At 38.4% G+C, this 15475-nt stretch overlaps 1 protein-coding gene across 1 annotated transcript; it reads left to right on the top strand.

Annotated features, from left to right (window-relative positions):
• Nucleotides 1-1735: 1735 nt before the first annotated feature.
• Nucleotides 1736-13432, top strand: LOC139155284 (vomeronasal type-2 receptor 26-like). The gene is made up of 7 exons (XM_070730406.1): nt 1736-1833; nt 3981-4124; nt 5256-5547; nt 6192-7046; nt 7529-7756; nt 8050-8176; nt 12528-13432. The coding sequence occupies exons 1-7, from the start codon at nt 1736-1738 to the stop codon at nt 13430-13432; spliced, it is 2649 nt and encodes an 882-aa protein (XP_070586507.1).
• The last annotated feature ends 2043 nt before the right edge of the window (nt 13433-15475 follow it).

The following is a 15475-nucleotide window of genomic DNA, read 5'->3' as shown; positions in this document are numbered from 1 at the left end:
TTTTAATTCAGCATGTTCTTTGTGTAGTTTATAATTAGCAAAACTATATCATCTTTCTTCAGTCATAAGACTGCTTAATCAACAGCTGCACTCCTGCCTGCCATGGGCAGGTATTGCTCCTTCAGTTGACTAGGAGAAATCTTGCAGCAAAATGTTTGTGCATAGGCATAAGAGGAGAGTAGCCCATGAGAGAGACCAGCAAAGTTAAAGTTAGAGGTTTAGAAATTTCTTCTACTTATGCGCCTTTGTACAAAACCTTTCCCCAAAAGATCTCACATTGCAATTTGCGTACAGTGGAGTATAAGTTTTTAAAATATTTCTTTGTTAAATTAAAGAAATATATATTTTTTGTCTTCATGCAATACTATTAAGAATGCAATACTATTAAGAATTTTTAAAATGTACAGAAAAGTGGGTATGGAAATTCTGAAGATTTAATAGTTATATAAACAAAGATTTCTGAAAAAAGGTGACTCAGTTGCTTCTTCTGGATTTTTAGTGGGGGGAAAAGAAATTATTTTTTTTAATTTAAAAAAACATATTTTGACATTCAACTTGTTTTCATTATGCATTGTAGATTTATTCTTCCATTGAGTAGTATTCACTTTTATGAGCATGTCCAGTTTCTTAAGCTCTTAATTAATTCTTATTCCTGACATTTTACCAAAAGGTACATATGTTATTTTGAGTAATCATGATCATCCTCAACATTTATTAGCAATCATATGGTTTTAACTCCAAATATAGTAATGGAATGATATAAATAAATGATATAATTTTCTGATACTTGTATTTTCATTTGTTAGAAATTTCAACTAATTCCACATATACATCAATACATATACCTTAAGAATATGTCAATAGCATACACATTTCCCAGTGAGTCACAAGAGCCATGGTGGCACAGTGGTTAGAATGCAGTACAGTGGTCATTTGACTTTTGCATGTCCGACTTTCACAGAAAGCCTATACCACAGGTTTTTTTAAACACTAAATAAATAAATAAAATTTTTGAAAACCTGTGGTATTTTTTTATTTTTAAAATTTATTTAAAGCAGCCATCTTTAAATAAAAGCTCTGCTTCTGGCCCCGCCTCCCGATGCTTCCCCTTTTATTCTCGGAGCATTGGTACACTCCAGTTGAAGCCGAGCCTTACTGCTGCCTTACTGCCGCCATGAATTTTGATGCTGCCAATTTCTCCGGCACTAGGCCATCTCAGCTGCTTGGCAACCCATGCATTCCTGCTACTGCTGCCACTGCCGATTTCACCACTGCCGGGGCCCTCAGCTGTGTGGTGGCCCACGCAACCTCAGCCGCTGCTGCCACTGCCAATCTCACCTCTGCAGGGCCCCTCAGCTGTTTGGTGCCTCATGGGACCCTTGCCACTGCTGCTGCCGCAGATCTTGCCACCGCCGGGCCTTTCAGCTGTCTAGCGGCCCATATGTCTTCTGTTGGCCATCACCACCCAGATTGCACCTACTGTTGCTGTGGCGGCCAACAGAAGGCAAGTGAACCACCAGACAACTGAGAGGCCTGGCAGCGGCAAGATCTGTAGCAGTGGCAGCAGCAGGTGTCATGTGAGCCACCAAACAGCTGAGGGGCCCTGCAGCGGCAAGATTGACAGTGGCAGTGGTGGCTAGGGTTGCGTGGGCCGCCATACAGCTGAGGGCCCCAGTGGCATCAAAATCAGCAGTGGCGCCAGTAGCAGGAACGCATGGCCCCCCGAGCAGCTAAGATGTATGGCCTCTGTTCCAGCCTCTGCTGCCACCACCTGCTCCCTAGAGCTCAGCAAAGCCCCCAGGTTGCTGCCCCATTGCCCCTGCAGGTTCTGGGGTAAGTAAAACCAGGAATGGAGGAGGGAGGGGGAGGAAGAAAGGGAGGAAGAGAGCATCTCTACTTCGTTGAAATTTGACTTTTGCTGGCAATCCTAGATCATATCCCCCGCAAAAGTCAAGGGACCACTATACTGCAAGCTACTTCTGCTGATCACCAGCTGCCAGCAGTTTGGCAGATTGAATCTCACCAGGCTCAAGTTTGAGTCAGCCTTTCATCCTTCCAAAGTGAGTAAAATGAGGACCCAGATTGTTGGGGGCAATATATGCTGATTCTGTAAACTACTTAGAGAGAGCTGTAAAGAATTGACATGGCAATTTGTATGAAATGGCTAACAACTTTCTCCCATTTCCAGACACATTTATGGATCCAGTAGTTGAAGTAATTATTCTTCAATGCAATCAATGCTCTGTGTGTATGTTCTACAGTGTCCGGAGGTGTTTGGGTTTCTTGGCTGTTACTAGTTTCATAGTTGCCTTCATGGCCAGGAAATTAACTGATACTTTCAATGAAGCCAGGTGTCAGCATTCCAAATAACATCCAAGAAATAAATCCGAGTCCAAATCTTGGCCTTCATATTGGTTGCAAACTATAGACAACCCGATACTAACTATTCCTACAGTTCTCAACCCAGGTTAAGGTTCATCCCTTGTCCACACACCTTCATGTTCATCACATGGAACACTCCGGTTCTCTCAACATCCACGATCCTCCCCTGTACTTCCAGATGGTGCTGAACAAGGGATGACCTTGAATCTCTAGAAATAAGTTGTGGCGGGTATCTTTCCCTCTCATGCAACCACTTCTCCCCAATTCCCAAAGTACTACTTTTCTACTTATGGCCAGAGAAAGCCTCTAAGTCAAAAATGCTGGCTTTGGCCTGGTTCCAAGTTCGTTACTTTCAGTATGTTGGTCATCTGCAGTATTTCTATTCTCACATCTCTTCTTCTATCCCTTCCCTGATATTTACTACTACACGTTTTTATTCTCCTTAACTTTCAATTTGTATTGGACTAACTAACAAACTAACAAACTAACAAACTAACAAACTAACAAAATAAATAAATAAACAAATAAACAAATAAACAAATAAACAAACAAACAAACAAACAAATAAATAAAATAAATTTTGAAATTTGGATTATTCCAAAATATTTGGATGCTATGGGGAAGTACATAGTGATAGTGGAGATATTTTTCATCTTGGCCTCTAGTGTTGGCTTGCTGGGTTGCAGTTTTCTTCCCAAATATTATATAATTGTTTTAAGGCCTGACTTGAACAACAAAATCTCACACTCGTGAGATATTTTTTTTCTTGTGCATGGGCAGAAGCAAAACTGCACTGGGATATGCACATGAGCATGCAGGAAAAGAGAAGCTGTGCGCGCCTCTCACCGATAGCAGCAAAAATGGGAATCCATTCCTGTATAAGCTATGATACTGTCCAAATCCTAGCATCAGATTAATGATCATATAGTACATGATGTTACAGATACATAATCCTAGAACAATATGTTATTCAACACAACAAAAAAACCTGCAGCCAACTTATCTGGAGAGCACAAACTTGAGGGAGGATTGTCTTTGATATTTTTTATTAAATCTCATTCATTTTCCATGTAGTTTTTTTCCCAATCAGATAGAAACATATTTTTTTCCTAATTGTCAAAACATGTTTCCTTCAGTTCTCTTGGGATCCATAAAGTAATTCCATACCTATCTAATTTTGAAAGAATGGTAGTTAGTTTGTTTATGTTCTACCAGATTTTCAGTGTCCAAAGACAAAACATGAAGAATATTATAAATATTGCAACTTTTTTCATGTTAGGCAGAATAAAAACCACTACAATAAAAACCACTACAATACAGGAAATAGTATAAGGGCAGACTAGATGGACCATGAGGTCTTTTTCTGCTGTCAGTCTTCTATGTTTTGATGTTTCTACAATAATAAAACATAGTTTCTAGAGCCTTCTTAGTCTTTTCCAAGGTTTGCTTTATAATCATTTTTGATACTAGAATATTAATATCAATGTATTATAAAGAAGCAAAGAATTTAGACTTCAGGGAACAATGTTAGCTTTAATAATTGTCTCAATAGCATTGTTTAATCTCCTACTTTCTAAGTCAAATAATATCAAATGTAGAGTTCAAAGGCCTCATGAGCCATATCATACATACTATCAGTCAGGAGATGTCATTGTGGGTGGCATTGTCACTTTAGCTTTTTTTCTGCATGCTACTCTAGAGTTCACCAAAGTCCCACCACCACCATTGCTTGAAGAGCTGATGTAAGGATTTTATGTTTAATTCTACCTTGTCTAATAGTATGAATTGCTACTAAATCATAATTTAGTTAGTCTACTCTGTTTAAAATTGCATCAAACCATTAGAGGTTTGTACAGTTTTTACTAGTTTCCACAGCAGATTTTCCAATGTTTAATGATAGGTTTGGGCCAGAATATTAAGGGGGGGGGGGAATTCACTGAATTTTTTACAGTTCTACATAGATATATTTGACAAAGTTTAATATATATAACCTTTCTGAGAATTTTATACCTTTCTTTGTAATTATATTCCTCTTGATTTATACACCATTGAGATAATTGTAGTAAAGTGTTTCATTTGTTCACACATTTAATGATGTGAATAGCTGTTATTTATTTTTTTAATAACGATTTTATTTAACATACAAACATTTAAACATCATACAAACAACATTAAACATTTACAATTTATATGTATACAAAGTTTATCTTTTACAATTCTATTTACTATACATTTTTCTTAATTTCCACCCAGTTGTATAATTTCTCCCACACTGTGTAGTAGTCCTTATTTTGTTGGTTTTGTATCTCGTATGTTAATTTGCTAAATTTGGCGCAGTCTAATATTTTTTTAATCACCATTTCTTCGTTTGGGGTCTTTTCTTGCTTCCATACTTGTGCAAATGCTAATCTTGCAGCTGTGAATATATGATTTATTAAGTAATAATTTTCTTTACTATGTTTGCCTCTAATTATTCCTAATAAGTACATTTCTGGTTTTATTTCAAGTTTATAATCAAATATTTCTTCCATCCATGTCTGAATTTGTTATTATTATATTTTATGAATATTATATCATATCAAAGAACAACATATTTAAAAAAAAACATGGATAATATTGATATTTGCACTAAAGTTGATGTTTTGCATAAATAAGTAGACATATACAACATACTATTTGCTAAGTCATTGCATACTGTATTCCATAGTATTTAGTAACTACTTTATGAAATCTTCATTGTATTAGTTTCATATACATGCTAATAAAAATAAATACACCGAGACTTATAACATGAGATGCAGTAATGAAACACTTTTTTTCTATAAAATATATATTAAAAACATATATGACTTTGGATTTGTCTTCTGTATCAGATTAGTTCCTAAATATTACCAACATATTGTGGCCTTGGCATTTGCAGTCCAGGAGATCAATAAAAACTCAGAGATCTTATCCAATGTCACTCTTGGATTCAACATCTATGACAGTTACTTCAATGCACAGAAAACAAACCATGCCACAATGTTACTGATTTACAACATGAAGCGCTTTTTTCCCAATTACATCTGTGGTATTCAGAATCATCTGACTTCAATAATTGGGGGACTAGATGCCAAAACTTCCATTGACATTGCAAATCTCTTGGATATCTATAAGATCCCACAGGTAAAATTCAGAGCATACTAGGAACAAGGTTTTTTCCATGTTTAGAACTGCTTCATGGATGTGAATGTATAAACCAAACTCACAATATCAAAAAGTAAAGTAGCCTGTAATTACAATGGTAATTAGAAGTAGCCTTGGTTACACACAAAACTCTTTTCCATATTTCTGGCTTATGAAAAATTCAACAATTAAAACCTCACATTTCCTGAAGTATAGCCTAAATCAAATAGACACAGAGAAGGCACCTGTCGTAAAATATAACCCATTTACTCATTAATTCAATTGAAAGCACCACACTGTATTTAAAATTGCTCTTATTCTTATTTGTGAATGAAGAGATTAATTTGTGTATACATATTGCTGCTCAGTCAGTCAGGCAGTATTTTCTCTGAATTTGGACACATTTTACGTATTTTATCTATTTTTTCTCTATTAAGGAAAATAATTGTTTGTACTCCTCCTTTATATCTAGCAGGGTACCTTGTTTCAGCCATCTTTTTTGTATTTTCATTCTAATTTCAGTAATACTAGCACTTTCCCATCAACATAAGCATATCTTTTATTGGTATTTGAATGTATTATAAAATAATAATTACAGATGACTATCTTTCCATCTCTTTCCTTTGCTCCCAATCCTTATGCAGCTCATCTATGGCTCTAGTCCTATCATGAATTATAAAACACCAGGCCTTTCCTTCTTCCAGATGAGCCCACTGGAAAGACATCAATATGAAGGGATTCTGTCTCTGCTTCTCCATTTCATGTGGACATGGATTGGCATAGTTGTAATAGCCAATGATAATGGAGAACGGGTTATAGAAAAGATTGTTCCATTATTGTCCCAAAACAACATCTGTTTGTCATTTATAGAGAGAATTGGTGAAATAACAACTCCTAATGAAATTTTTGACTTGTTCAGTGAAGTTGCAAAAATACATGATAAAATTATGGATAGCAATGTTAATGTTCTGATATTTTATGGAGAATCTGATACTATGGTGAGGTTAAGATGGATTGCATATTTATCAAGAAAAAACATAACAGATACTGTCAAAGGGAAAGTGTGGATATTTACTGCTCAAATGGAGCTCAACTCACATGTATACCAAAGAAATTGGGATAGTGACATAATGAATGGTGCTCTGTCCTTCACAATTCATGCCAATGAACCACTAGGATTCCAGTCATTTACTGAAAATAGAAATCCTTCCATGACAAAAGATGGATTTATCAAGGATTATTGGCAGCAATCCTTTAATTGTGCATTTAAAACTTCAGATGTAAGTGAGGTAGGTGGTGATATTTGCACAGGAGAAGAGAAGCAAGAAGATCTTCCTGTAACTTTTTTTGAAAAAAGAATGACTGGTCATAGCTACAGTATTTATAATTCTGTTTATGCAGCAGCCCATGCGTTGGATGCCCTGATTTCATCCAGATCTGCTCAAAGTTCAATGGCAAATAATGGAAGATTGAAGTTCCAAAATCAAGATTCATGGCAGGTAATGGGTTGAGCATGATCTTGAAGAAAAAACATTTTTTCTATAAAGGAAAATAAAGCCCATACTTTCAATTAAACAAATTATTTTTATCTTCTTCATCCGTGGGAAGAGAACCAAGGTTCTCTGGTTTGATTAGCCACATCATATCCTTATTGATTAACCTGTCACATGCTAGACATAAACTGTTCCAATCCTCTCCTCAGGATGCTGCTACAGGCATTGCATGCCAAATAAACTGGATACAGAGACATTTTTTCCCTCATGCCATCACTCTGTTGCACATCTAATTCACCCAGTAAGGTCTTGTATCTAAGTATATTTTCCTACATAAATAAAACAGTCCCATTCTATTCTATTCTATTCGATTCTATTCCATTCCATTCCATTCCATTCCATTATCTCCACTACACTAATTTTTTTCTTAGACTTTTCTCACAAATTAAATCCCACTTTCTAACTTTTATCTTTTCTTTTTCATCTAGCTACACTGCTTTTTAAAAGGCCTTTCATTTAATAACAGTGCTGGGGATCTGGTTTCTATTGACTACAATGGAGAATTACTAGCTGGATATGACATACTGAACTGGATTGTTTCTTCTAATGACTCCTTCATTAGCGTTAAAGTTGGGAGGGTAAACCCTGCAGTTTTATCAGATCAAATATTCATCATAAATGAAGATATCATAACCTGGCACAGTTTGTTTAACCAGGTGGGATGCAACTTCTATGAAATCTATCTACTTTTTACTAGATAAGTAAAAGGAATAATTCCGTGATAGGAATTATAATATTATAATAGTTCCTTGATTTAGTGTAAAGTTAGACCACATCATTTTCACTAGAGGATACATGACCTTAGAATGCCCCTCCCTCAATCAATTGTTAGACTTTCCTAAATCTTTTGCCTAACAATGTCATAAAATATCTGATTACCAAAAGTTAGCTCTTGCGCTACTCTGTACCTCAGAAATGTTCATTGTTTGGTTGGTGTTTCTGCTTTCAGTCCAAGCCTGTTTCTATATGCACTGGGAGTTGTCATCTCGGTACCAGCAAGAAAATCAAGGAAGGGCAGCCCTTTTGTTGCTATGACTGCATTCCATGCCCTGATGGGAAGATTTCAGAGAAGGAGGGTAAGGAATATTATGTTGGGAATTTTCTCATAATATGGTTGCAGTTGCCAAATACAACCTTATACATCTGAAGCACTGGTGGGATTCAAATTATTTTACTACCAGTCCTGTGGATGTGGTTTTGTGTGCATAGCTTGGTGGAGTCACTTGACCGAGTGGGCATGGCCAACTCAGCATTACTTACAGCAAGGTCAAGTGGGTATTGCCAACTCAGTGTCACTCCAACAAGTCATGCCCACAGAACTGGCAGAAAGGCCAGCTCCTGTAGCCTGTCCCTTTACAGCTTGTCCCTCCCTCCCATGTAGAAGTACCTTAAAGAGACATAGCTTTCCAGGTGTTTTCCAAGCAGCTCCACTGTAGCACCCTCCAGTGCAGCAGGCCTTACTCCTGGCTGAGACTGGCAATCGGGTGCAGCCGTGCAGGTGCACCGGCAGGCAATTGCACTGTGCAGGTGGTGCGAAGAACAGGGTGGTGATGGGACTTCAGACCTCTTTTTTGGCCTGTAGTTTTCGATGCAAGAAGCATTATTGTCATACCTAGCTCAAATGCATAAATTATATAGAGAATAAAGAATTAGAATTCTTTTATATATTAAAGTTTTAAAATTAAAACAGAATATAACTGCCATTAAACAGATTGTTCTAATGGTTAGAGCAGTGATGGCTAATCTTTTGGTTATCGCTTGCCAAAAATGCATGCACTTGAACCCATAATGAAATGTCAGCATGATGTCCCCCATGTGGACCTCATGCATATTATTATTATTTATTAGATTTGTATGCCGCCTCTCTCCTCAGACTTGGAGCGGCAATGACCTCAATGTACTTCCCTAAGCCCCCTTTTGTAAGGTGACCACATGTTCTGCTTTTGGCAGGACAGTCCCGTTTTTTTGCCATTTGTCCCATTTTCTGCAGCGTTTTTAAAAAGTCCCAATTTTTTTTAAGAAATACCAGTTGGGATTGCATTGGAGCCAGAAGGACCAACTCTTCATCCTTTGAAGGAAGGAAAAGGTCAGGGCTTGAAGAACACGGGGCTCCTCCCTCCCGCCATCCCTTTATTAGTTGATAAGGACCCCTCAAATGGCTGACTCTTTCCCTTAACCCCCTTCTCCCTAGTCTGTGGGGCTACAACCTCAATCCTCCATTAACCCTCTTCCTGGCCTGCTGGTTGGCTATCTATTGCAGGGAGACATTGGGTGAAGCTGCTGCTTCAAAGCCCCACTTCAGCTCCAGCCTCACCCCCCCCCCCCCAGACCTCCAGCCCATCTGTCATGGCTCTCCCACTATCTTCTCCTATCTTCTAGGCAGCCCTCTTGTTGAGGCTCCCACGGCCTCTGAGTTCCGACGTGGCTGAAGTCTGAAGGAAGGGGGAGGGTGAGGCAGTGATGAGAGGGCGAGAAGCCTCGGAGCTGTTAGTTTTGAAACTTGGCAGAGCGATTTTGGCAAGGAGTGTTAAATTCCTCTTTATCATCAAAGGGAAATGGAAGAAAAGACTTCCTTGCTTTTCCGCAATGCTCATCTTGGTCACCCATCCAGGTGGGATCCTCAGCTTCCCTGCTTCCCGGCGGTGTTTTTGCAATGCAATGGGGAAGGGAGTGCTCCTCCACCAGTGTGGCTTAACAAATTTTCTGACCAGGAATGATGGGAGTTGAAGTCCAAGGCACACACCCCTGTCAATGGTGTCCCGCTTTACCACACTTGAAAACTGGTCACTTTAAACTAGTAAGGCCACTCTGAAGCCACCTGGGAGCAAAAATGGGATGTAGGGGGGAACTCTGCACCACCTTGTGTCCCATCCCCTCACATGCAGACATGACCACCCTGTGCTCCCCCTGCAACCAAGTAAGCTTTCCTGCAACCTGCAGCCACCTGGGAGCAAAAACAGGCTGTGGGAACTACACTCTATATGCTGTTGCTTGTACAGAACCATCCTAAATGGGGTGGAAGGGAATACTGATTAGGTGGGTGGAGCAACACACTGCTAGGCCACTCTGCAGCTACCTGGGAGCAAAAACAGGCCATGGGGGGGGCAGCAACTCAAACCTCTGCCCTCTGTTTTGGCCCTAATAGGCCATTCTGCACATATAACCCATAATGCACTCTGTGTGAAACCCCTTGCACATCTATGCATGACACCCATGTAATTCCTGCCCACCCATGCATGTGCACCTCACCCACTAGTGCTCCTGCTACTCTGTACTTGCAAGCGCATCTCATGCATGTGCCCCATCCCACATGCATGCATGACATACACATGAAAATCAGCTGGCCAGTAGGAGGCACGCACACATGCATGGTTGATCTGAGCTGGGGCAATTGCTTGTACGCCACAGGGAAGTCTCTGTGGGCCACCTAAGGTGCTCGTAACATATGATTGCCATCATGGGGGTAGAGCATTCTTGAAATCTATAGACTAATACACAATTGTTTAATACATGTTCTGCTCGAAATTACTCCCTATTGTTATGTTCCCGGGTCTATTTGACCCGGACTGCAAATTCTTCATTTTAGGTACTTATATTTCGTCTTTTTGAAAGCTTTTTTCACTTGGAAACAAGTTGGAACATTTCTGCATACACTGAAATCAAAATTGAAATGACAAAATTAATGCTTATTGGCTTATTTTGCTGATAAAATGTGCCCCCCCCCATTTTTGTGAAATTCTTTTCAATTTATGAATAGTTTTGCTTGCACAATGCGTTCTATTTTACTAAAGTTGGTGTGGGATTGATAGCTTGAACATTTCTGAACATAATGATATGAAAATTGAACTGAAAAAAGTGATGCTTATTGGTTTATTTTGCTGATGAAATGCACGCCCTCCCTGTTTTTGTTAAATATTTTTCAATTTATGGATAGGTTTGCTTGCAAAATGCATTCTGTTTTAATAAAGTTGGTGTGGGATTGGTAGCTTGAACACTTCTGAACATAATGATATGAAAATTGAACTGGAAAAATTGATGCATATTTGTTTATTTTGCACATAAATGTCTGCCCACTTGTGTTCAATTATTTCAATTTATATAAAAATTATGCTGTTAATTTCAAACTTACATACTTGTTTTTAGTAAAATGGATTTCTTTCATAAAAGTAGTTGTCTGGCTATCATGTGCTTGCTTTTCAAAAGGATATTCCAAATATTTCTAGCCAAATATATATATAAAAGTGAAAATAATGGCACACAGCAAGGCCGAGGGTGGGTGGCCCTTTTGTGGCCAAAATAAATAAATAATAATCATTTTTTTCAGTTCATTTCTATTTTTCTTATAATCAGGAATGTTCAATTTAGTATATCAAAACTTTTGGGGGGAAATTCCTTAGAGATTTGTCGCCTAAAAAAATATAAATTGGCACAAAATTCAGAAAAAATGGGGGGGGGGCTTTTTGATCAAATTAAAAGTATAAGCCTCAATTTTTTCAGTTCATATTTCATATCATTACGTTCAGAAATGTTCAAACATGTTTCCCAGTGAAAAGGGTTTTCAAAAAGACCAACTTCAAGTACCTAAAAAAATTCTTTTTGGTCCGGGTCGTATATGACCCAAAACAGACTCAATGTGATTTTTTTCTTTGCCCAGAAAAAAATTAGCCCCCACCCCCCACCCCACAAATATTTTTATGATGATCAGCAATGTTAAATTGAGTAAATGAATGCCTAAGATATTAAAAATATTTCGGATTTGGAGCATAAAACAAATTTAAAGTGAAAATGGTTGCAAGCAGCCGGGGGGTGGCGAGGCCTTATTTCTGATTTTAAAAAACCAATAAGCATAATTTCTTTCAGTTCATTTATATTTTTCTTATGTTCAGAAATGTTGAAACTACCAATCCCACACCAACTTTAGTAAAATTGAACGCATTTTGCAAGCTAAACTATCTATAAATTAATTTTTTAAAAGTTCACAAATAAAGGGGGGGGGTCTGCCTTTTATAATCAAAATAAACCAATATGCATAATTTTTTCAGTTCAATTTTCATATCATTGTGTGCAAAAATGTTCAGACTAATTTCCAAGTGAAAAAAGATTTCAAATTGACCAAACATAAGCACTTCAAATGAAGAATTTTCGGGCCGGGTCAGGGTGACCTGGGAACAGACCTCCAGGGACTATTTTTTTCCAGCAAGAAAGAAAGCCCCCCCCCCCCAAAAAAAATTTCTCACAGAGAGAACCCCTAAAATGATGCAAAGTCATGAAATTTCAAGTTTCAGATATGTAGGGTCTCAAACTTTGATTTCGGGTATCACAGGCCCAAACAGAACAGCAGGGTTTGAATTGGGAATAAAAACTTTCTAAATATTTTTAAGATATACTTTATATTCTAAAAGAGTCTTCAAATCATTTTATTTTCAGATACAAACGATTGTTACTTGTGTCCAGAAGGAAGCTATCCAAACAAGAATCAGGATTCCTGTATTTCTAAAACTTTGACATTTGTGTCTCATGAGGAACCTCTGGGAGTCAGTTTAGTCTTCTTTGTTCTTTTGTTTTCTTCACTCTCAGTGATGGTGATTGGAATATTTCTGAAGAACCATAACACTCCCATTGTCATAGCCAATAGCCGGAATCTTACCTACATACTTCTCATCTCCCTTTTGCTCTGCTTCCTTTCTGCACTCCTATTCATTGGTCATCCTGGGAAGGTGGTATGCCTCCTGCAACAAATGACTTTTGGGGTTGTCTTTACAGTGGCTGTTTCTTCAGTGTTGGCAAAAACCATCACAGTAGTTCTAGCTTTCCAGGCTACTAAGCCAGGATCCAAGATGAGAATGTTTGTGGGAAAGAGACTGTCCAACTCTATTGTCATTTCTTGTTCTCTTATTCAAATAGGTATTTGTATGACATGGCTAGCAACTTCTCCCCCATTCCCAGACACAGATATAGTTTCAGTAGTTGAAGAAATTATTCTTCATTGCAATCAAGGCTCCGTGACTATGTTCTACAGTGTCCTAAGCTATTTGGGCTTCTTGGCTGTTATTAGTTTCATAGTTGCCTTCATGGCCAGGAAATTACCTGATACTTTCAATGAAGCCAAGTTCATCACCTTCAGCATGTTGGTCTTTTGCAGTGTTTGGATATCCTTTGTTCCAACCTATTTGAGTGCTAAGGGGAAGTACATAGTGGCAGTGGAGATATTTTCTATCTTAGTCTCTAGTGCTGGTTTGCTCGGCTGCATTTTTCTTCCCAAATGTTATATAATTGTTTTAAGGCCTGACTTGAACAACAGGGAATATTTAATGAAGAGAAAACAATTCTGATTTTAATTCAGCACATTCTTTGTGTAGTTAATAATTAGCAAAACTGTATCATCTTTCTTCAGTCATAAGACTACTTTTTTCAACAGCTGCACTCCTGCCTGCCATGGGCAGGTATTGCTCCTTCAGTTGACTAGGAGAAATCTTGCAGCAAAATGTCTGCGCATAGGCATAAGAGGAGAGAAGCCCATGAGAGAGACCAGCAAAGCTAAAGTTAGAGGTTTAGAAATTTCTTCTACTATGCGCCTTTGTACAAAACATTTCCCCAAAACCAATTTGCGTGCTGTGGAGTATAAGTTTTAAAAATATTTCTTTCTTAAATTAAAGAAATAGAAATGTTTGTTTTCATATAATACTATTAAGATTGTGATGTAAATTTTAAAAATGTACAGAAAAGTGGGTATGGAAATTCTGAAGATTTAATAATTATAAAAACAAAGATTTCTGAAAAAAGGTGATTCAGTTACTTCTTCTGGATATTTAGTGGGGGGGGGAAGAAATTAAAAATTAAAAAACATATATTGTCAATCCATTTGTTTTCATTATGCATTGTAGATTTATTCTTCCATTGAGTAGTATTCACTTTTATGAGCATGTCCAATTTCTTAAGCTTTCAACTGGCTTATGCCAGAGTTTTTGCAGCTCAATTTTTAGATCTTAGTATTTCACTAATTTCTCTAGCTGCTTCTCCTCAATTCTGCTGTCCCCTTGGATTGCGATGTCAATGATCCATTTATTTTATTTATTTATTTATTAGATTTGTATGCCGCCACTCTCTGAAGACTCGGGGCGGCTAACAACAATGAAAAGACAATGTAAACAAATCTAATATTAAAAATAATCTAAAAACCCCAATTTAAAGAACCACTCATACATACAAGCATACCATGTATAAATTCTATAAGCCTAGGGGGAAGTGAAATTTCAATTCCCCCATGCTTGACGACAGAGGTGGGTTTTAAGGAGGTTGCGAAAGGCAAGGAGGGTGGCTCTTCTCCTGGGTCCCGCCAAATGACATTGCTTAGTCGATGGGACACGGAGAAGGCCAACTCTGTGGGACCTAACCAGTCGCTGCTTTCTTTTTCTCCACAATCAGGACGTCTGGTGTGTTATGCTTCAGAATTCGGTCAGTCTGAAGTCTGAAGTCCCACAGTAGTTTGGCTTGCTCATTTTCAACCACTTTTTCGGGCTTATATCCCACCAGTTCTTTGCCACTGATAAATGGTAGTTCCGGCACAAGTTCCAGTAGATCATCTCTGCCACAGCATCATGTCTATGCTTGTAGTCAGTCTGTGAAATCTTTTTGCAGCAGCTGAGTATGTGATCGATTGTTTCATCTGTTTCTTTACAGAGTCGGCACTTTGGATCGTCTGTTGATTTTTCAATTCTGGCTTTGACAGCATTTGTTCTAATGGTCTGGTCTTGTGCCGCCAGTATTAGTCCCTCTGTCTCCTTTTTGAGTGTTCCACTAGTAAGTCATGACCAGGTCTTTTCTTTATCCACTTTGCCTTCAATCTTCTCCAAGAATTGGCCATGCAATGCTTTGTTCCGCCAACTGTCCATACGGCATTTAGTTACAGTTTTTCTATACTGATTCTTAGTTTGCTTCACCTTGAGAAGCTTCCTATTGTTGACCTCCATCAGCGCTGACTCTTTGCTCTTCTTCACATAGTCAGCTAATGCATGCTTCTCTTCTTCCACTGTCTGCTTCACTTGCAACAGTCCTCAAGTCCCAGATAAGGAGAGCCTTGTTAACTACCGACCTGGCATTGAGTAGCAGCAGCTTGAGCCCAGGGTCCAGATTACACACGTCACCAGTTCGAGCTCATGGAGCTGAAACAAGGGATCGCTTTCAAGCAGCATTCCCTTCTTCCTCCAGAATGGCTTGCCCCATGGCTCCCACCATATCTGCCTCTCCCCAGCACTACTGAAATCTTCTGGCCCTCTGCCACCCCGAGATATCTGTCACCAGGTGAGCTGAAGATTCCATCTACACTATATCCATTCATTCCATAATCATCCATACCATACATATAATCCCTTTCA

Source organism: Erythrolamprus reginae, unplaced genomic scaffold (assembly GCF_031021105.1).
Source record: "Erythrolamprus reginae isolate rEryReg1 unplaced genomic scaffold, rEryReg1.hap1 H_1, whole genome shotgun sequence".
Taxonomy (NCBI): Eukaryota; Metazoa; Chordata; class Lepidosauria; order Squamata; family Dipsadidae; genus Erythrolamprus; species Erythrolamprus reginae.
This window is presented reverse-complemented; position numbering and strand designations above follow the sequence as displayed.

Coding starts and splice junctions, on each gene's coding strand:
- LOC139155284 (XM_070730406.1), top strand. CDS start 1,736: ATGTATGGCCTCTGTTCCAGCCTCTGCTGCCACCACCTGCTCCCTAGA. Junction 1,834..3,980: donor TTGCCCCTGCAGGTTCTGGG/GTAAGTAAAACC, acceptor TATCAAATGTAG/AGTTCAAAGGCCTCATGAGC. Junction 5,548..6,191: donor ATATCTATAAGATCCCACAG/GTAAAATTCAGA, acceptor ATCCTTATGCAG/CTCATCTATGGCTCTAGTCC.